Source organism: Mastigoproctus giganteus, chromosome 6, assembly GCF_048544385.1.
Source record: "Mastigoproctus giganteus isolate SK-2022 chromosome 6, ASM4854438v1, whole genome shotgun sequence".
NCBI lineage: Eukaryota > Metazoa > Arthropoda > Arachnida > Uropygi > Thelyphonidae > Mastigoproctus > Mastigoproctus giganteus.
The window spans coordinates 141454962-141478110 of record NC_143580.1 but is presented as its reverse complement, the minus strand read 5'-3'; the positions used below and the strand labels follow the sequence as shown (position 1 = coordinate 141478110).

General features: G+C 38.1%; 1 protein-coding gene across 1 annotated transcript in view; it reads left to right on the top strand.

Annotated features, from left to right (window-relative positions):
* LOC150084625 (cysteine-rich PDZ-binding protein) overlaps positions 1–23149 on the top strand; it is a 90895-nt gene that overhangs the window by 29576 nt on the left and 38170 nt on the right. The window contains exons 3-4 of the mRNA XM_090375362.1: positions 7996–8050; positions 12115–12194. Of these exons, the coding sequence (XP_090231488.1) occupies positions 7996–8050; positions 12115–12194 (135 nt within the window). The remainder of the gene's footprint in view (positions 1–7995; positions 8051–12114; positions 12195–23149) is intronic.

Genomic DNA, 23149 nt, shown 5'->3' with positions numbered 1-23149 from the left:
ATTTCAATTAACTTTTGAAATTTACATCAAAGTGCATTTCTTAAAATGCAGAGTGATGTAAAAACGTGAAGTTGCTTCATTGGATCTACCTTCCCCAAAGTCGAAGTGGACAGTGGCACCATCTGGTGTCGCTCACATAACTACCACCCATCACTAGATGCAGAAGCCATAGCTGGATGAAAATGAGAAGTAGAATTATCAAACATTGAATCGAATGTGACGCCGAACAAAGTCACTGGCATTTAGGCCTTAAGCAGAGGGGTGGTTTGAAATTTCGGAGAGTCACCCATAGATGACAGTGTAGCTAGTTGCGCTGTCTCCCATATGGCTACCACAACTGAAGGGCAAGACCACCCAGCCAAATCATCTGGAAATCCTTCGTGCGAAATTGCAATTGTGACCACCCAGAAATGAAGAAGCCAATGCATTAAGTTGAGCATTGAAATGATTTCATTCATTATGCGAGCATACTACAAAGTAATGAAGCTAGAGATAGACATGACAATGTACAGGATGAAACTAAACACCAAGTGGTTGGAATGGTTACTGACTGTTTAGGTCACTGAACAGTGAATAGACCAGAGATGGACCATTGTCAAGATGAACCTGCTGGCTCCTGCAGTCTTGGAAAATATCAAGCAGGATGTGAGTGACCAACTACACTTAACAACGAATACAGACACAACAGAACCAGAACTGGAGGAGGAACCTTCAGTTTCCAGAACTACAACCCAGAGAACCTGAAGTTAAAGCATACAAAATCGTGATATCCAGAATAGAAGAAGAGTGGAAGAAAGCCCTAGCAGAATTCAAGGGAATGAACTCCATGAAAATCCATACTGAAGCAGAGACCCAACAGAATCCTGTGGCATGTCACAGAACACCTCAAAAAGCCAATAATATGAGACTCAACAACAATGAAGTAACATTAGACACTGTGCTCCTGCTGTAGCAACCACCAGGATTAACAGAAGGGGAAACAAGAGACCAACATAATGCAAAGACAAGGAACCACCAGACTGGTAAAGATGGTCTCTGCAGAAGATAGAAGAGATAAGAGTGAAGATAGGTCAGTTGACCCGGTAACAATGGGGTAACAGAAGTAAGAAGCTGATCTGAAAAGTGAAGGCCATACTTAGGAGAGAAAACATCCATACCAAACACGAGACATGTAATCAGAGGATCAGCGGATGCCTTGACACCTTCTAGCAGAAACTCCTGGCACTCAGCAAGAGACTTTGCCATTACTGGTAGAGTGCACAGAGGAAAACATTTATTTGATGAAAACCAAAGAGCCCTTCTACAGGAAAATTGGACGAGAACAGAAGGAAGACAATAGACCAGAAGGCACTTGAGGAGCGCTGGGGTAACCTGTGGAAGAGCAGAGTTAACCATAATGGACGTGCCCCCTGGATAGATCTAGAAAGAAAGAAAACCAAGAATGTACAAGAGATGACAGATTGGGGATTCAGGAAGAAGTACAACAGTCAATCAGGAAGTCCCACAAATGGTGAATGCCATGAATAGATAACATCACAACTACTGTACAAAAGTTCAGCTACACTCATGCAGACATGTTGCAGAGCAGTTCACCCAGATAATAAGGCACCCTGACAATCCTATGGTCTGACTCAAGCAAGTGCCTACCTTTGAAGGCTTAAGGACAAAGACACCACAAACCTGGCTAAGCAGACCAGTCACCTGTCTTTCAACAATGTACAAGATTCTGACAGCTGCATAACTAAGATGATATCAAACCATTTGGAGAACCAGAACATCGTGGCTGAGCAGCAGAAGGGATGTATGCAGAGGGTGCTGCTTGTCTCTCATGATCCATTGTGCATGTCATGTCATCGATCACATGACTCACCTCCCAGAATCCAGTGTGTTTTTGCCGCCAGGAGATGCTGGCTGCTTCCCACGATATTTTATGCAACCACGTGACATTGCTCTGTGCTCTTGTATTTTTTCCGGTGGCTGCTTCACTCGATCCTTTGCACAGGCCAAACTCTGTTGTTATTATTAATTTTTTATTTTAAATTTTGCTGCTGAATGGTGCCATGTGTTTTTTTTTTTTTTTTTTTCATAAAAATTATTTTATTTGGTGGGATTCGAACTTATTTCTGTGAGCTTTATGGGCAGATACCCTAACCACTGGGCTAACCAGACATTTACTTACAAGACTAAAAATGTGATATTAGAATGTAACACTTTTTTTTTTTTTTTTTTTTAATTAATAGTTTAGTCAACAAATTAATTATTTTTAAAGTGCTTAATGTGTGGTATTATTTGAATACAATAAATGTGTGGTATTTTGAACATAATTATTTTTAATGAACAACTAGGAGGCTTTGCCCCTGCTCACTTCGACCATCCCCACGCATGCTTTACTACATAAAATGTCGAGGTTTTTTTTTTATGAAAACCCCAAACATGAGAGGTATTAGAACCTATAGTACTTAGTACTGTGCTTGGTTTGGAGGTTGAGAAGACGAAAGAAGATATTTGTTGACATTAGACTTGAATTTCTGTAGACTGTAATTTCCAGGAAATACATATGAAGGAAGGTTGTTCCAGAAAACGGCAGTTGAATAAATAAACGAGGAAGATGAAAAGTTGGTTCTGTGAGTCTGAAGTTGGACAGTAAATGGATGTTGGCAGTACGTGTTTGAACTGTTTTAAAAGAGAGAGAGCGGGAATTATAGAAGCCAATTCAGAAGAACAGTGCCCATGGAAGTATCTATAGAAAAGGCATGCACCAGAAACAGTACGTCTATGAGACAGCGAGTGGAGAGGCTCTGTTAGAGAGGAGTCATTAATTAACCTAACTGCCCTCTTCTGAATGGAATCTAGAAGCCTGAGAGAGGTTTTGGGGGCACCGCCTCAGATGTCAGAACAATATTTCGTGGTAGGGCAGATTTGCGATTTGTACAGAGTGAAGAGCTGTTTGGAAGAAAAGTAATGCTAAGATCGAAAGAGAAAACCAAGTTTTTTAGATGCAGAGAAAGCAATATTTGTAATGTGCTTGTGCCAAGAGAGATTAAATTGTCTTTGCCCCACTGGAGAATTACTTGGAGATCGGATTTAAGGAATTGGTAGTGGATATTCGAGAAGTTGAAGCTGATTGAGCAGGGCACGGTTTCTCAATATGGAAAGTGGAATGCAATGTGCTATTATCAGCAAAACTATGGATAGGATTTCCAGTCAATGGAAGAAGGTCATTAATGTACAAGAGGAAAAAAGTGGAGAAAAGAACTGAACCTTGGGGGACACCAGCATTAGGGGAGAAGTTAGAAGACCGAGAGCCATCTACCATCATCCTCAGTGAGCAATCAGAGAGAAAACTGGATAACAAATTACAAAAAACAGTTGGCAAACCATGAGATGGAAGCTTGTTTAGAAGACATTTATGCCAAACATGATCGAAAGCCTTTGAGATGTCAAGAGCAACTGCTTGTGTTTCACCGAACTTTTCCATTGAATTTGTCCATAAATGGGTAACATAAGCCATTATAATCACTAGTGGATTGACACTGACGGAATCCATACTGACGATCATTGATCAGACAGAAGGTTTCTAGGTAGTTAAAGAGTTGGCTGTTAATTGATTTCTTCATTACTTTAGAAAGAGTAGAAGTAATTGCAATGGGATGATAGTTGGATGGGATAGATTTGTCACCCTTTTTAGGAACTGGCTGGATATGAGCAGATTTCCGAGCAGAAGGAAAAATACCTTTGAAATAAGAAATTGAAAAAAGGTGGCAAAGAACAGGAATAAGTTCAGGAGCACAGGTTTTGAGAATAAGTGGAGAAATGGCATCAGGACCTGGAGCTTTCTTAGCATCAAGATTCGTCAAAATCCTTCTGACATCCTTTTGATGGAAGACCACAGGAGGCGTTGAATGGAGCATTGTTGGAAATGGTGGGAGGTGTTTTACCAAGATCATTAATACGTGAGTTGAAAGGAAAATGGGATGCTAGCAGGTCAGCTTTTTCCTTGGCTGACGTGACAACAGAACCATCTGGTTTTGACAGAGGTGGGAGCAAAGATGGCCAAAAGTTGCGGCAAATAGCTTTGGCAAGAGACCAGAATGGTCTGCTATCATTAGGGCAAGAAGCAAGTTTTCTACTCTTAGCCTTTTCCAAATCTAGTTTGGACTAATTAATAACTGCTTTACAATTTTTGCGAGCTTTGGTGTAGGCAAAAAATGAAACTGAACAATTGGAAACAAGCCAATTATGATATACAGCATTCTTCTCTTGAACAGCCTTAGGATTTATTGGAAAACCAAGGTTTAGATAAAGGATGAGATTTTAAATTGGAGTGTGGAATAAAGGATTCCATTCCTACAAGAATAATCTTTTGAGAAGAAGATTATCAGAAGTTTTGAAACAGTAATCCGACCAAGGAAAAGAAGAAAAGAAATCTCGCAGGTCATCCCATTTTACATTCTTGTAATGCCAAACAACACGAGGATGGAAATAGCCATGAGATAAAGGCTCCATTTGAGAAGAGACAATCACCAAGTTGTGATCTGAGGTGCCTAAAGGACCACTCACTTCGACCTTGACTTAGAAGGGTTGTTTGTGAGACAAAGGTCAAGCATGTTGGCTGTATGCTTAGGAATGTCCAGAATTCTTGACCGTAAATGAACAATCTGTACAAGGTCATTAGTAATTGCAAAAGCTTCAGCATCTCGACCAGCTGGTTCAATGTGACTGGAAATCGGAAGCCAGCTGGAGTTGTGAACATTAAAATCACCAAGGAAAATTACCTCACTGTTAGGAAAGTTGGACTGGAGAAAGTCAAGTTGCAAAGAGAGGAAGTTAGAGTTATGACAACAGTTGAATTTGATACAATGAGGTAGAGAGATTTTAAGCCAGAGAAGATCGGAAAGAGGAGATTCCAAATTACCAAGTTTCCGACAGGGAACATCGGAACGGACATATGCACAAATACCATGTTTGAAACGAAAGGAATCATACAGCGAATGATTTGGGCATCTGAGGTGAGCAGTATTTGAATCAACCGATAACTGAGATCTGTCAGAAAAAGTATTTGGGGTTTGGCAGACTTCAATTGGAAATGGACATCGTTGAGATTAGGATTGAGACCACGTATATTTGTGAAATGGTTTCCGTAGCCGAGTGGTCAGGAGCAGGAGTGCAGTAGCACACGCTCTTTGAGTAGACCGGGGTTCAAGCCACTGACTGCTGAATATGGTCGATCTGCCAACCCGCTCTGGACCAGCGTGGCAGATTATGGTCCATTTCCCTCAGCATGAATTGTTGTGGAGGCTTCCATCCTGCAGTGGGTTGATAATGGCTGCACTTTACTTTTTTATTATTTTTATATTTGTGAAATGAACTAGGAAATGTTTGGGGGGTTTAGATCTATTCTCAGATAAGATTACTCTATTAGTTTGACAATTCATGGTGTATTCAATAGTAAGAAAAAGTGTGGGGGGCCATGCTGTATGAAGTAATGAAATTTTTGGATATGGCATACACATGGTAAGAATATACCCAGATCCTTGACATAACATGGCCTCACCCCCCCCCCCCATGTACACACTGCTCAGACTCCCTCCACTCACTATCTGACAGAGTAGAGGTAGCAAGATTATACACTAGCTGATCCGGAAGCCTTCTAAAGAGTTGCCAATAGGTTCGGTCCAGTGTACTAACTAGCAGCGAGCCTGTGAACACAGTTTTAGAGCTGTACCCTCGAAATGTAAGGAATATTGGATCTTGCCATGATGTTCATCATAACCTCAAAAGTCATCAGTCATACTGCATGATGGAAGAGATGTGGAAGAGTTGACCGGAACTTAGCTCTGAAGACTAAACATGGTTTCCACCACTTCACGCCTCCAATAAGCAAAGTGGTGGTACTGCACTGGTTGTGATGAGAGTCATCTACCACCTAGTATTGCCTGGTAACACAGAGGGACGGCAATTCTCCATGTGGCGTGGGTACCACACCTCGACCCCTGCTTATGTCGGTTCACACCTGTGTGGTCACCCACAGTGTGCTTGTGCATGGAGGTTATACCCAGGATTACTAACAGTCCCACCATTGCGAAGGTGCAAACAGGGGATTTTGGCTGTCACAGACTTTCCGGACTTCTCTGAAATTGGGTACACTTGACTTGAATGTCACCCGAATATCAGTTCCATCAGTGTTTTAGACTCCCAGGTAGCAAGTACACTTGTCTGGCATATCTGAACGAATGTCTGTGACAACCTCTTGGATCAAATATACTGATATTGTTCCCTAAAAACAATTACAATAAAGCATACTTTTCTTTTATTAAATGCACATTGCAGTGTTATCAGTTTTACACCAGTTTTTTACTTTTCCAGTGTGGCTTCCGATAGATGAATTTCCTTCTATCGGAAGGAGTAGATGCAATACACATTGAAGGTATAGTAGGTGCAATACACATTGAAGAAAAGGAAGTGTGATCTTTTCATTTTTCAAAAACAATTCATTGCAAATCTTTTGGTTATGTTTCTTATGCCAAGAAACAGTTACATGCATTTTTATTATTTTTTTTTACTGTATCATGCTCCTGAGTGATGGGGCTCCTTTCTCACTCACTGCTCCATATAACTTAATTCGCTTTAGCCAGTGGTAGAGTGTGTGGGTGCGCACACACATACACACACGGGAAATTCAAACCAATTCAGTGACTCGTTCTGTAATCAAAGTCAACGCCTGATTGTTTTTCTTTGGAATAATTAGAAAATCCATACTGAATGTACATTTTTGCTGTTTGCACGTTAATTAATAAATTTTTCTGAATTTAAGTTGGGACATCAAAAAAAATATTTCTGTTTATGTATATTGAGAGATTCAATTTTGCGGATAGTACAGAAATTATAATTCTTAATAATGCTTTGCAAATCATATTTGAGCAAAGTAGTACTGAAGAAAAGTTCAGTATAAAGAATTGTTATAGATTCCAGCTATGCCTAAAAATATATTGGTTTATACATTTGAAAATTATGAATGGCCCTCACATTTAATTCTGGTTATGAGAGGGTTCCAGTGAAGAAATAAATTTTTAAAAGATAGCAAAAGAATTCAGTTTCACACTCTAAGTTTTCCATATTTTGAATGATTATGTTCAAATCCAGTTTGGTACAGTACATGGCACCTTTTTACCCTTTCCCCTACATGATGAATTAGTGAGATGACAAATTTGCAAATTTGTCATCAAATTTGTGGGAGTGGGGGAAAAAAAAAAAAACCCGAAATCAAAGAAATCATTAAAAATGAAACAAAATTTAAAAAAAACAAAAAAACCCGTAGAATTAGTAATCTAACTTAACTTAGTGCAACCTGAATTCACTAAAGTTTAATCATATTAATATTCAAAAAGGTTAAATATTAAAAACAAAAATTTATGTATGGATTATTGAAGTATAGTATTTCTTGTAAGTACAATGTGCTTTCAAGGTGATTATCTTTGAACCTGTATTTTTACTTTGTAGTATATGTGTGTTTTTACTTCTTTTCCCATTAAGCATGTTGCTTATTCAGTTTATGATAGTACATCTCTTTCTTCCTTGTTCTTCCTCTACTTAGTTTGCCAATAGGTAGTACATATTTTGTGTATTTGTTATTGATTTTAAAATAGTTATTTAAGTAAAGCAGAAATTGCTGCTTCTGTATATTAGAAAAGTACAGAATTTTTCAAAAAACAAAAATTGACAAATATTTGAACAGACAAATCAGACAAATATTTATTATTAATAATTATTTTGAAATAATCAGTAATAAATTTTGTTGCAGAATGACATTCATCTCAGGTATCCCTTTATTGATTTGTACACTTATTTTTTTTTCCCCTGTAAACAGTTTTTCTGTATTCTTTACTATTGGTTCAGCATGCATTTCAGATATTTATTTTATATAATTCAACATTTCATTTTATTATACGTTTAAACATTTATTAAACTAGGTTTATTATTTTTCTCTGTGCGTAGAAAGTGGCGGAAGACCAGTTAATGAGAACAAAGCTCTGACTGCTAAAAAGGCAAGGTGAGTAATTTTTGTAACTGATGTATAATAATCTGAGTCGGTAAGGTAAACATTGATCTTGGGTTGGCGTAGTATGAAATAACTTGCAGTAAAGGAAAAATGATAATGGGGGGTATGTTACAGGCCAGATGACTCTGAGGACTGTGATAAAAATCCCTTTAGGTAGATTGAATAGGCTAGTAAGTAAAATTATTTCATTATTGATGACATCAACCTACCTCTTATAGACTGGAATACGTGACTAGAAATATGCTGTATGTTAACAATTTTTTTTTTTTTTTTTTTTGGAACAAACTGGATGACTTTTATTTACCCCAGCATGTCCAGGAGGGTACAAGGATCTCTAATATCCTAATTCTGATTTACTCTAAGGAGCCTAATGTATCAAAAACTTGATAGTCAGAAAAGCAGTAGCAGGCAGTGACCACAATACCATAAAAGGGTTCTATCTAAAGAAAGCTATGTGAACAAAGTTAAAGGCAATTTGAAGAGAGAAGACTATAATGAAATAAGATTTTTTTTTGGAATTGATTAACTGAGAGACTACTGTATGCTGTCGGATACAATCTTGCTTTGGGAAATATTCAAGGGATTTATCCTTGAAGTAAGTGCTCAAATTTTATATGTGTACAATGCCAAAGTGGATGACAAGTGAGTTTAATTGATCAAAAGAAATAAGCACGGGACAGTTCCAGACGATCTTGTGATTCTGATTTGTATGAGCATTATAAGAGAATATGTATAAAACCACTGGTGGGGGTAAGAGTGAGAGCTGATAACGAGAAGAACTAGCAAAGAGAGCTAAGAATGGAGATATGGAGTTTTCATTTATAAATACAAAAAAGAGAGTAAATCATATGGGTCCCTTGATTAGTTGCAGTGAAAGGTCTATAGAAAGCACAGCAGATAGGACAAATGAGTTGAACAGGTACTTCTTAACAATATTTACAGTCAGAGGCAAGTTCAAATCTCTGGGGAATGTTAAGGAGTCAGATTGCTGTAAAATGTGTGATATGATGATCTCAGAGAAATGTTAGTAAAGCTAACATTTCTCTGAGAAATGTTTGTAAAGCTACTGAGTTGAAAAGAGGGCGAGGCTCCAGGAGAAGATGTTATATATTCAATTATAATTTAGAAGGCTGAATGTGGGTGTATTCAACCATTGGAAATATTAGAGAATCATTAGATTAGACTCCAGAAAGAGTCTAATGATTAGACTCCAGAGTCTGATTCTGACACTGAAAAAGTGCTGATGTGTCCCCAATCCACAAAGGTGATGCTAGAGAGGAGAGGAATTGGGTAACTATAGGCCATTGAGTTTGAATGAATTCTGTGGTAGGGAAGATCATGGAGTCTATGGTTAATTATGCAATTCATGATCATCTCTACAAGAATGGTATCTTGAGTAATTCCTATCATGGGTTTACTCAAGATCATGGTATCATGGTAAATCCTATTTGGGTGACAATTTTGACATTATTTATATCCACACTTTAGTAAAGCTTTTGATAATGCCATGTAGATGGCTACTATATAAACTGGAAGAAGTTGGAGGTAAGCTTTTAGGTTTGATTGTAGGCTGGTTAAAAGATAGGAAATAGCAGGTTTTCATAAATGGTCAGTCTTTAGGATGGACCAGTAACAAGTGGGCCCACCTGAGCAATTGGCATTGTATCCCCACCTATTTCTAATTTTCATAAATGATATTGACAATGGTATGAGGGAAGCTATCAAAATTTGCAGATGACTAATGCTTCTAAGGATAAGGTTATGCATCTGGAGAAAAAAATTATAGAGCTGGGGTGGAGTGAAAGGCAGTTCAAGATTCTCTAGCACTGGAGAAGTGTTAGAGAATCTTGAACCACCATGTCAGATTCAACCATAACTCTTAAATGACTTAAGAGTTATGGTTGAATCTGACATGAAATTTTCCATGCAATAGAAACAAGCAGCTAGGAAAGTACAGGGTATCCTATCTGTGATTTATAGGACATTTGCTAGTAGGGAGAAGGATGTCATTATTCCTGTATACAAGATGGTGATTAGGCCCCACATTTGGAATATTGTATTCAGATCTGGAGACCACACTTAAAAAAAAAAAAAAAAAAAAAGACAACTTTGGAAATGATTCAAAGAAGGATAACCAGATTAGTGATGAGTACACATATGAACTTGGTGCACGTGTGAACTGCTTAGAAGGTTTGGACTGCAAAGTTTGACACGACATCTGAGGGGAGGTGTGATTGAGGTGTATTTATTTATTTAAAAAGTATTTGTATTTATTTAAAAAGCTTAGAATGGGGTGAAAAATTGGATAACTCTGGTAATCAAGTTTGAAAATGGCAGAAGGATATTAAGAAACATGAAATATTCACTTTGTGAATTGTTGAATGGAGTTGAAGACCACTGAAAAAGATAACTGAAAATAATGGCAAAAAAATTAATTTCAAATTCTGTCTCTGTTACTGAGATGGAAAATGTCAGTATAATTATGTTGACAAACTTTGAGGCCAGTAATAACAATTTAAGAAAATAAAGTATACATAAAATGCATAAAATGATTGGGAGGAGGGACTCCAGAATGCCTGTTTCCTTTACTAACTTAAATTGTCACAAGCTGAAATAATGATTTTAGAGAAAAATAAAATGAAGTGAGGATAGACGTCTATTCGTCTATCCTCACTTCGTATAGACGTGCTTTCGTAAAGGCGACTACGATGGACTGAGACAGTATTTAAATTCTATACAGTGGGACCAACTGATGATGTTACCAACAGCAAATTCAAAATGGGAAGCATTCAAAGAACTTATTTTGGAAGCTACTAGTGTACACCAATGCTAGGAGTTTAGTAAGTAAATTTGATGAATTTGAGGTATTGCTCAAAACATCAAAGGCAGATATTGTGGGGATATCAGAGACGTGTCACACAGATATAAGGAAAGCAGAACTGGAATTTGGGGAGTACAAAGTCTACAGAAAGGATAGACTGGATAGGAAGGGAGGAGGGGTTATGCTATTAGTTAAGAAATACATAAAATCCAAGGAAGTGAAGCCAGTGGACATTGCTGGACAGTGCAGTATCGAGTCAGTTTGGTGTGACATAAGCATTGGGAGATCAAAATTGAGAGTAGGAGTGTGCTATAGGCCTAATGACTCTGATGAGTATAATAAGAAACTGTACAGGGAAATAGTGGGCCAGTAAATATGTAAGTCTTATAATGAGAGATTTTAATTTCCCAGATATTGACTGGAATTTGGGGGAACTTGCTCACACACTAGCAAGGCTTTTGTAGATTTATTGGATGATTGTTTTCTACGCTCTGAGTAGACCGGGGTTCAAGCCCCTGACTGCTGAATACGGTCGATCTGCCAACCCGCACTGGACCAGCATGGCAGATTATGGTCCATTTCTCTCAGCATGAATTGTTGAGGAGGCTTCCATCCTGCGGTGTGTTGATAATGGCTGCACTTTACCTTTTATAATAGAAAATTACCTTAGAAGAAATACTCAAAGTACACTGTGTTATAGAGATGTAATTTAACTCATTTCTGTTTTAGTTTTATGGTTATATAAATTCAATCAACCTCACTGACATTATTACATATGTCAGATACAAATAGAATGACAAAAAAATGTGAAAGTGCTTGATTGCAGGAGAACTTTCCAAGGATAGGAAATTCATTGGTCAGACAGGTAAGATTGGGTGAAAGCAACCTAAGGTACTGCATATTATTTTGGGTGGGGGTTCCTTTGGACCTGACCTATGCCCTGCTGCAGCATGTAGGTTACTGATTGGGAGTCCAGGACTGGCGGTTGCTCATGTCTTTCTTTTCTCCATATTTGATTGTTTGTGATTATCTTGTATGTTGCTGCCAACCTCTCATTGCTGTTGAGCTGATGGATTTTAACTCATTAAGTGGTGGGAATACCTATTTATTACCACAGGAGGGATGCCTTTTGACTCTCATATTTTAAAAAAATTAACTAGTATAGTTTCGTAATCACATAATTCCCCAACTCACATAAAGCTAAATTAATGATTTTTTTTTTTTTTTTTTATAGATTTGCACCATATTCAAAATTTGAACAATGCAGAATATGTAGGCAGAAAGTCCATCAGGTTGGATCACATTATTGTCAAGGTAAGTAGTTACGTAACTATCGATAATTATAAATATTGAACAAACTGATCTCTTGTGCATCGTTGCCATTTCTCAACCTTCATTAGTGGTCATCATCTCTTTTAAAAAAAAAAACTTAGTGGTGACCAGCATTCCCACTCTGCTCATTATAATCTTTTGTTTCTCCTGAATAGTCAGTGTGCATTTCTGTTCTTGTATGCAACAGACCTGTGGTTACCCAAAAAGTTTCCACAAAGCCATTTGCAACCCTGCAATGCTTTTAGTTCTAATACATTGAGGCAATTTTCAAAGCTTTCATCCTGCAGAAGTTCTGATTTAAGATTTTCTCTTTCGCTTTCATAAAACTCATTAGGATAAGTTTAATTTGAAGAGGGAGAAGGAAAATCTTCATTGGCTCCACTAATGGAATATACTGCACACTATTTGTACCTGACACACTTTGATTCTTTGAGGCCAGTCTTATCTGATGTAATGGTATGCAGTAGAATGGCTATCCATTAGGCATTGGAAACAACAATATTTTGTAAATCTTCCTTACATACCCATTAAAATATGAATGACCTTAAGGTTGCTGCAGATATTCCATTGTCTAATTGTTTTGAGTAGTGTCTTTATGTTATAGTATTTCTCCTTTAGATGAAAAGAATGAATAATGGGTATGGATGGCTTTAAGTTCCAGTTATTCAAGAGAACAGCTTTTGAACTTTGCTGTGAGGAGTCTAATGGAACATACTGCATACTATTTGTACCTGGCATATTTTGTTTTTTTGAGGCCAGTCATGTCTGATATAATGGTTTGCTGTTGATTGACTGTCCAGTAGGCGTTAGAAACAGCAATATTTTGTAAATCCTTCTTACATGCCCATTAACATAACTTTAAGATCGCATAACATTAACTTTAAGATCGCATAACATTAACATTAACTTTAAGATCACTGCAGATATTCCATTATTTAATTGCTTTGAGTGCTATAGTATGAAAATTAGATAAATTATGAAACGACAGGTATGGATGGCTCTAAGTTTCTGTTATATAAGAGAACAGCTTTCGAATTTTGCTGTGAGGAGCCATTGGAGGCATCATTCAAATATAATGGGTATTTGTGACAGTTCAAGTAACCAGTCCAAAACTTGGTTTCTCTTTCAGTTGTGAGACAATTTGACGTTTTTATTAATCAAGAAGTTCATCTTTATATTTGGAGAGGACTAGATATTTAATGAGGTCATTTAACTCATCTTAGGTAAACAGCTGCAGCTCATGTATCTTCATTGGGTGTGTGTGTACTAAGGATCAGTTGAAGTTCTCAGGTCTACACGAATTGTATTCCAGTTTGTCTTCTAAAGAATTTAGACCATGATGTGTAGGTTAGCAGAATTAGCATACCATTATAGTGAGGGATTGGTCTCATTGCTGAATCCAGGTTTGGATAAACAATCTTATACTTATTTTTCACTGAAAATCCAGTTGCATTTGTTATAACAGTAACAATTACCATTGAGGTATTTTGGCTCTGTGCATATCATAGGTATGGCAAATGGCACTGACCTTTTGTTTAATAAGTCACAATCCATTCAAAAAAGTGGTACAAATAATGTGTGGTGACCATGTATTCTGGTCAAAAGAGGACAGCCAAAGCATAACGTAAGTTTTCAGAATAACCATCATAATTATAAATCCATTATGGATTTAATTAGGAATGAGCCACACTCATTGTTAAAAATCAGCAGAATTTGTGTTGATTTTTATACTTTCATGGTGTGACATTGGATGTGTTTCAGTTTCTTTTCTAATAATTACTATAAGGGTTATGCAAATGAAGTCGGGGTGTTTTCTCTTTTTGGCTGATTCTGTATAAGCTTATTTCCTTGTGTATATATACACTGGGTATTTTTCTAATACTAGAGACTATAAAAGAAGGAAAGGCAATGTGCACAGTATTGTCCATTTTTGAACTGTCAGTGTATATTAGGAAATACTGGATATTTAGAACAAGTTTCACGAAGCTGTTAAATAGTTCGATTTTCTAGAGATCTTTCCCCATTATCAGAAATACATAACATAGGTTTGATGAAACTTAGTTTTTCAAAGGATATCATCAAAACGATATTTTGTGCATTGGTTCTTGTAGTCTGATGCTATTTCATCTATTTTCAGTGTATTACATTGAAATCATTATAGAACATTGTCCATTCAGGATTGAAGTCAAGGTTTAATTGAGGTGTTTTGAAGGCTGCTTAATTGAGGAGCAGCGTTTCTGGGAGAGCTAAGTATCAATAATAAGCTTAAAGTTCTGTGTTGAAGAAAATTTTGAACGAATCGTGGTTTCAAGAATCCACATAAAGTCACTTGTGTATTGTCGTTCTTATGTCTTAATGTTAATATTTTTATTTTATATAATAATGGAATAAAAAATAATAGTTTTAATTAATTTTACAAATTTTTTGGTAAGTTGCTATGCAGAAACAATAAATCAGCAGTTTCCCTAGAAACTGATATAACATTTCTGCATTATCTTCCCTCTTGGGTTAGAAGAAGAATAATATCTCTTTCTCTCTCTCTCTCTCTCTCTCTCTCTCTCTCTCTCTCTCTCTCTCTCTCTCTCTCCACACACACACACACACACACACACACACATTAGAAATCCATCTGTAAAAAGAAAACTTTTTCACTGACTGCTCTTTTGGCAGGAATGGCAAGAATTAAATCCCTCCCATTTCTCTACAGGATAGGAATGTAATTGACAATGGCTGGAAGAAACTGTACAACCTAAAATGCCACCTGCCATCTTGACCTTAATGAAAGTGTATAAGATAATGTTCACAAATTGCTTAATCACGCAAAACTGCAATCATTCATAACAGTTTTGGAACTACAGACAGCATCCCCTAATTCTAGCCCTGATTTAAAACAATGAATACATATTATTTTTTCTTAATTACATGAGTATACACTTTTTAAAAAATGTTTTTTAGATGAATTATGTTTCATTACATAATTACATTATAATTACTCTATGGATAATCACAAATTTTCATTTCCAAATTATAATGTTACTTAACTAGACCTTAAAACTTAAACCTTATGAAGTTAATATATTAACTTTTTAGTATTACTGTTAATGAATTATTGTTGCATTGAATTATTTACATTCAAATTTGTATTGTAATAACTAAAACTGAAACAGTACTCAATATTTACCTGCATTGTGGGTAGCCCATAGGTTTCTGTGGGTACCTGACCCGATGCAGAACTTTAGTAGGAGTGATTATTCTTTCCTGGTCTAGGAAGGCATGGATCTGTTTAGAGCTTCTTAGGGGTTCATTTTGATCGAAGAGTTAACTGTAAGCAAGATATATTGGGAAGTATGGAAGTTTATCTTATATTTTTCTGTTAAAATATGATTTTCAGGAAAGAGTTCTCATAAACAGTAGCAGCAAATATACACTGTTCTGCCACTTTATTAGGTACACCCCTGCTGTGCACACAAATGGTTTGCTCCACAATGTTGCAAGTCACATGGCCACAGTTGTGGATATAAATACAGCAGAACAACCTTTCTAATATCATTTAAGCATACAAACCATAGCAAGAATGGGGAAAGGGAGTGAGCTAACGGACTTCGAACGTGGCATGGTAGTAGGTGCAAGATGTGCTGGACAAAGCATCTCTGAAACAGCAGTTCTCCTGAACCTTTCACGCACCACAGTTTCAAGGGTGTATTGAGAATGATGCAATGAACAGAAAACATCCTCTCAACGGCACTCCTGTGAAGAAAATCACTTGTTGATGAGAGAAGTTAGAGGAGGATGGCTAGAATTGTGCAAGCAAACAGATGGGTCACAATGTCACACATCACGTCAGGATAGAACCTTGATGTGCAAAACAAAACATCCAACGGACCACTAGTCGCACTTTGTTGCGAATGGGCTACAACAGCCGACAGCCACATTGCGTGCCTTTGTTATCAATGAAGAACAAGAGAGAGCATGCCTCCTGTGAATTGGAAAACAGTTTCTTGGTCTGATGAGTTGAAGTTCCTGGTACATCATGTTGATGGAAGGCTCAGAATTTGGTGAAAACAACATGAATCCATGGACCCGTCATGTCTGATGACTACTGTGCAAGGTGGTGTGGGGAATGTTTTCTTGGCACACGTTGGGTCCATTGATACCCATAGATTCATGTCTGAATGCCACATCATGCCTAAACATCGTTGCTGACTAAGTGCATCCGTTCATGTTGACAGTTTATCCTCAGTCAGATGGTTACTTCAGGCAGGGTAATGTGCCAGTGCATAAAGCCCGAATCGCTATGGAATGGTTCCAGTAACAAGACAATGACTTTTCTTTGCTGCAGTGACTCCTTATTGAACATCTTTGGGATGAGCTGGAAGGGGCTGCTTGCTATGCCTCCGTCAAATCTCAAGGGACTGTGTGACACACACACACGTCTGCATGGGTACTCCATTCCTGCACAATATTTTCAGTTTTGGTTAAGATGGAGAAGAAATTGGAAGGGGTTTTTTGTTTTTTGTTTTTTTTTTCGGTTAGTCAACTGATAAATTTGTGTTTTTTTTTTTTTTTTTTCTTTACTTTTAATTATTTAATGCAAGATTGTTAAATTGTGTCTGTGATAATTTTTTTTTTTTTTTTTTTTGGGTTTTCCTTTAATTATTTTAATGCAAACAGTGGTTGGCAGTGGTTGAAATCTATGCAACAGGTTTCAGGCTTTATTTATTTACTTTTTTTGCATTGTTACAGGCTTCATTCCATAAGTATCTACAGTTACACACAAACATGTGTGTAACTGTAGAATTGAGGTATCGCTTCAGAGCTGCAGCCAGAATTTGTTTGGTAATGTGCTCAGTGACTTAGTCTGTGGGATGTAGATGAAGTTACTGATCAATTGGTTGTTACAAGTAACAGGTTGAGTATTTTGTCAAATCTGTCAGTGAATTGCCATATTACCAAACAGTCAGGGCATAGAGTTTTGTAGTGTTTGAATTGTACATATAAAGTAGCGATTTCATAAATTGAATCTCCCTTTTAAAGGTGTCCTTAATTTCCTTAACTCCCTCTATAGGTGAAATTATGTTATCACATGACACTATTACATCATCATGTAAAACTTGTGATATTGTTAAAGAATACAGTTCAACCGGAAAAAAACGGTAACTGAGTTTAATAGGGCTAAAAATAATAAATGAATAAGTAATTAAATAGAAGCTCTCGAGATTAAGTATCTCTTTATCAGCTATGAAAATACATACATAAAAGTGTTACATTTGAGGTTTGCTATTCTACTGCGTCGACCTTCCATCACACAGCTTGCTATGGGAGTGGAGGCATGTCCGTCCCACCTTCCTGAGGAAACTGCGAATGAAATTCTTTTTAAGACTGCTTCAGTGTGTCTGCCCTGTTGCCTCTAATCCCAAACGTTGCCAGCATGAAGCCCTTAATTCGATCAGGAACGACAACACCATCGCCATTCTACCCGCTGACAAAGGGTGCCATGCGGTTGTGATGGATCAACCTGAATACCTAAGTAAGGCTCTCTACCTTCTCTTCAATCCCAACATCTATGAACCAGTGCAGGACCCTCCCATCAAAATCTTGGAGCGATCGGAATCAAGGGTCAGTAAGTTAGTTAACAGTTGGTTCAAGTACGGGAAGATTTTGAAGTCCACACAGTTGGCAACTACACCCCACCAGCTGCCAGCTCACCCAGTTCTATAGCTTCCCAGAAGTGCACAAGCCAAGCATTCCTTTAAGACTGATAGTCTCTTGCTGCAATTCTCCAGCATACGAACTGTCAAAATACATCACCTGACTGCTAACACCCCTAGTAGGAAATACCTTCATACTGTTTCGAACAGTGAAGAATTCTTACGTCTTATCAAAGACCTCACCATCCCTAAAGACAAGATCATGGCCTCCTTTGGTGTTGTCTCTTTATTTACATCTTTGCCTGTGCAGCCAAGCCATCATATGCCACACACCTTTTGAATAGTGACACCAGCTTACCGGACAGAACCTCACTATCCACGAAGGATATTTGTATGCCCTGAACTTGTGCTTGTCTGGCAGCGTGATCACATTTGGCGACTCCCTCTTCAGACAAATCCATGGCGCAGCTATGGGTGCCCCAGTCAGTTCAGTTGTTGTCATTGCAATGGAGGAACACATATTCCTGAACCTCCTGGTCCCTGTCACCCTCTGGTGTCGATATGTCGACGATGTCTTCACTGTTATCCCCCAAGGTTCAGAGACAACTATTACAGCACCTCAACTCCCTCTCTCTCTTCATCCAGTTCACAATAGAAATAGAATCAAACAACACCCTTAACTTCCTGGATGTTCTGGTACAACGTGTAGGGTCACATCTGGAAACTTCAGTCTACCAAAAGCCCATGTGCACTGGTCAATTTACCAATTGCAGGTCAGCACACACTCCCTACCACCTGTTCAGTACTGTGCGTGCACTACTCTCTCTGGCCTGGACTCATTCCAGCTCCATAGGTGTCAGATTTAATGAAACAAAGTTTCTAAAATAAAAGCCAATCTCACCAACTGGTTATATTGCGATGTCTTGTCTTGAGGGTGAGGACACCCGTCCCCCCCTCTTTTGTGCAGTGGTGCGATATATAGCATCATCTGCCACGGTTGTGGCAGCTACTATGTGGGGGAACTGGCAGAAGGCTCCAGAATCACTCCTCAGAACATGAAAGGGCCATTCAATCAGATGTCTTTGTGCACTCTGCGGTTGCAGAGCACTATTGGTCAGTGCAACGCGACCTCAATCCCAGGCGTGATACCAAGATCGTTGACCAATCCCGCCACTACCATCGACTGTGGCCTGAGTTGCTGCACATATATGGTTGCCATAGCTTTTCAATCGCAATAGAGGTGTGCAGTTACACCCAATCATGGAGGCTGTAGTGTTGCTATGTGACATACTCTGGCACTCAGCTCATGTGTGCACCTTGCATTCACAACAACGATCACCTAGTCCTGCCCAGTAAATGTTTTAGCATTATGTACACATCCTTGTTCATGATCCCCTTTTGCAAAACGTGACCACGCTTGGCACATTCCATTTGTAACGTTTTTATCTTTTATGTACTTATTTTCATAGCTGATGAAGAGATACTTAATCTTGAAAGCTTCTGTTTAATTACTTATCTCATTTATTATTTTTAGCCCTTTTAAACTTAGTTACCTTTTTTTCCGGTTGAATTATATTGATTATCTATGGAGCCCAGAACCACAGGCCTGTTCAGATTTGTGATATTGTATCATCCGTCTATAATATTAGAGTGATATTGAATCATCTGCTTTATAAAAGAATCTACCTACCTACTGCTCTCTTCACTTCCTTTTAAGCAGTGATATGACATACACCCAGTTAACTTCAAGGAAGAAAAGATTAATTATTGTTCTTGATAGGGAGGACTTTTCTAGTCTTACATATAGCTGCAAAAGTTGGCTGTTATCAATCTACTGGGTGAAGGTTATTTAAAAAGAAATATGAAAGTGGAGATGTCAAAAGAAAATCTGGAAAAGTACTGCAGCACAGGGGATAGTTTTGAACCAACTGATCTTTTCCTCTGTGATTGTTGTGCAAGATCCACAGACCTAAAATCCACGTTGAAGGAACATACTGGGGTAAATGCAAGCAACGGAACTGACCAACAAAGATTTGTGATGGGTGGTCTGAAAACATATCTATCTTGTAAGAACCCCTTATTTACAAATCCATGAGCCGACCAGGCTAGCCGGGTGGGTAAAGTGCCTGCCTGGCAATCCAAAGGTCGCGGGTTCGATTTCCGCCTCGGGCTTGGATCAAAGTACTGCAAAAACCTTGGGAGGTGCATTATGGCCACAGAAGCCTATGCGCCACAACTACAAAAAAAAAAAAAAAAAAAAAAAAAATCCATGAGGGGAAAAAAATGACTAACTAACGTGGACTAAAGAACATGCTAATTGAACAGTTGAGCATGGGATCTGTAATATTTTCTAATAAATCCAAATTTAACTTCCACAGATTGGATGGTAAATGCTACATTTGGCATAGATCTGATGAAGCTTATCTGCCTGACTATGTTCAGTCAGTAGTACCATTTCCATTAGTCCAGATGGTTTGGGGATGCATAACAATCAAAAGAGTGGACAGAGTGTATTTTATAAATAGTACTGTTAATGGTGGCTACTACATAAAAATTTTGAATGAGACTCTTCTGCCTGGAAAGTTCTGATCAGAAGTTCTGCATTTCTAGAAAGAGGTCTCATCAGAGATCTGTTTCTAGGAACAGAGAATTATTTTCCAAAATGACATTTGGCCTTGCCACATTGCACATGAGGTTAGTACAATATTACATAGTCATTTAATACAGTTTTCAGTATACTTCTTTTAACTGGTTTTAAACAGACTGTTTTATCGATTTTTTTTAGTTTTTATCTTTAGATGAAGAAATTCATGCATGACTGCAACATCCGATCCTTATCATTGTCTGGAAATATCCCGATTTGAACCCGATTGAAAACTGATGTAGTGTTATGGGACAAAAAATTGCTGCTAAAAACCCATAAAACAAGATAACAATGCAAGAAACCATTACTCAGGTCTGGTACCATGAACCGAGCAGCGATGATATCAAGAATCTGATAACTCCATTATGGAAGATCTATTGGTATCACAATCAAATCTGTTTGCTGCTGGTATATATTTTTTCCATCTTATTAGGTTAATTCAAATGGTCACAATGAAAAGCATTCATATGGGCTGCAGTGAATTTCTGTGATTATTTGTAAATAAATGTCTAAATAGTTTCTTCAATTTCTTTTCTTATCAATAAAATATAATTGTTTTATATCAGTGTATAACAAATTTGAAGCTACAGAGGCAGTTATTTCAATTGCCTCCATAGCCCACAAATTCATAATGCTTGTTTCCAGAGATATTTTCAATGATGCAATTTCAGTGGCTGCCACTAATTGGAAAGCCGTGATTATTGTGCAAGTACTCTAAAACTGGCCTCTCTATACTAAGAAACAATAAGGGTGAACTGATCAGTTTTCTTTGTGGATCCCATGGGAAGATTAATGTAGGTATGATGACCAGTAAGGTTAGCTACAGTTGCTCTAGAAATTTCTCTGTTAAATGTCCTTTGATTTATGGAGAGGATCCCACAGCAGATGATGCCTGTTAAAGTTTCCATGGAGATAAAGGGTGATGGTGTTTGAATTATTTCTAGTATTCTAATTTTAACTAGCATACTAGTTAAAATTAGAAATTAGTGTTATTCCCACTGCCAAACATATGGCAAGAGCTTCTAAATGAGTCCGGAAGGTATTTTAGAGTTAGCATTAGCATTAGTAGAGGCATTTGATGCAAGAAAGCAAGCTTATGTAGCATCAGCCAAAAAAAAAAAAAAAAAAAAAAAAAAAAGTAACATAAATAAATAAAAATAACCACTTCCACTTCACCCCTCTGTTCGTTCGAAATACCTGTCCAGCTGAGCCTTAAACTTATTTAGGCTATCAACTTCCACGACAAGGGATGGAAGTCTGTTCCACCCACCAACCACCCGCTGGCTAAAGGCAAATTTCCGCACATCTATCCTACATCTGTCTTTCCTCAATTTGAATTTATGCCCTCTCAGGTGATTTTTCTGAGCTAGAGGAAGAATCCCATCAGCATTGAGCATGCTCAAACCATTCAAGGCTTTGTACACCTCTATCAGATCACCTCGCTGGTGCCTAGTTTCCAGACACTGTAATTCGCAAAACTTAAGCCTTTCTTCGTAAGAGCACCCCTTTGTACCATTCACCAATCTAGTTGCCCTTCTCTGTACTCGTTCCAGCAGCTCTACATCCTTCTTGAAATGAGGCCTCCAGGCCTGTATACAGTACTCTAGGTGTGGCCTGACCATTGCCTTATACAAGGGAATAATCACCTCCTTATCCCTGCTAGAAAAATTCCTATATATCATTGACAATACACCATGAGCTACTCTTGCAGCCCGTCTGCACTGCTCAGAGAACTTCATATCTGCCTGCACAACCACCCCCAGGTCCCTTTCATTCTCTACTACTGTCAGAGTAGTACCACAGAGTTGATACGTTGCTCTGGGGTTGCTGTTTCCCATATGTAGTACTTTACATTTGTCAATGTTAAACTTCATTTGCCACCTCGAAGCCCATCTGCTCAAGCTTTCCAAATCCTGTTGCAGCAGCATAGTGTCAGTAGTGTCCTTGACAACCCTGCCAACCTTCGTATCGTCTGCAAACTTGGACATTAAGCCTGATATACCATCATCAATATCATTTATAAATACAGAAAACAATAAAGGACCCAATACTGAACCCTGAGGGACTCCACTAATAACATTAGTCCACGATGAGCAGTGTCCATTGATTACCACTCTGTCTTCTCCCCCTCAACCACCCCTTTATCCATAGCAGCAATTTGCCTCCAATGCCACACTGCTCCAATTTGTGCAGCAGTCTTCCATGTGCAACAGTATCAAAAGCCTTTCTAAGATCCAAGTATATAATATCCAAGTTATTCCCTGCATCCAGTTCTTTTGTGACTGCATCATAGTATCCAATCAAATTGGTCAGGCAAGACTTACCATTAACAAAACCATGCTGTGTCCTAGCTATAACTGAAGTCTTGTCTAGATGATCCTGCAGTGCTTCTTTAACCAGTGCCTCCATTAATTTTCCAGGAACAGAAGTTAAACTCACAGGTCTATAATTACTTGTGTCAGCCTTTGATCCCCCTTTGTGAATTGGGGTCACATTTGCACATCTCCAGTCCATGGGTACCTCCCCTGAGTCCAAGGAAGCTCTCATAATTATGGCTAAGGGTTTGCTTACTTCCTTTGCTGCCTCCTTTAATATAACTGGATAGATCCCATCCACCCCAGGTGCCTTTCTTGTGTTTATCTTCA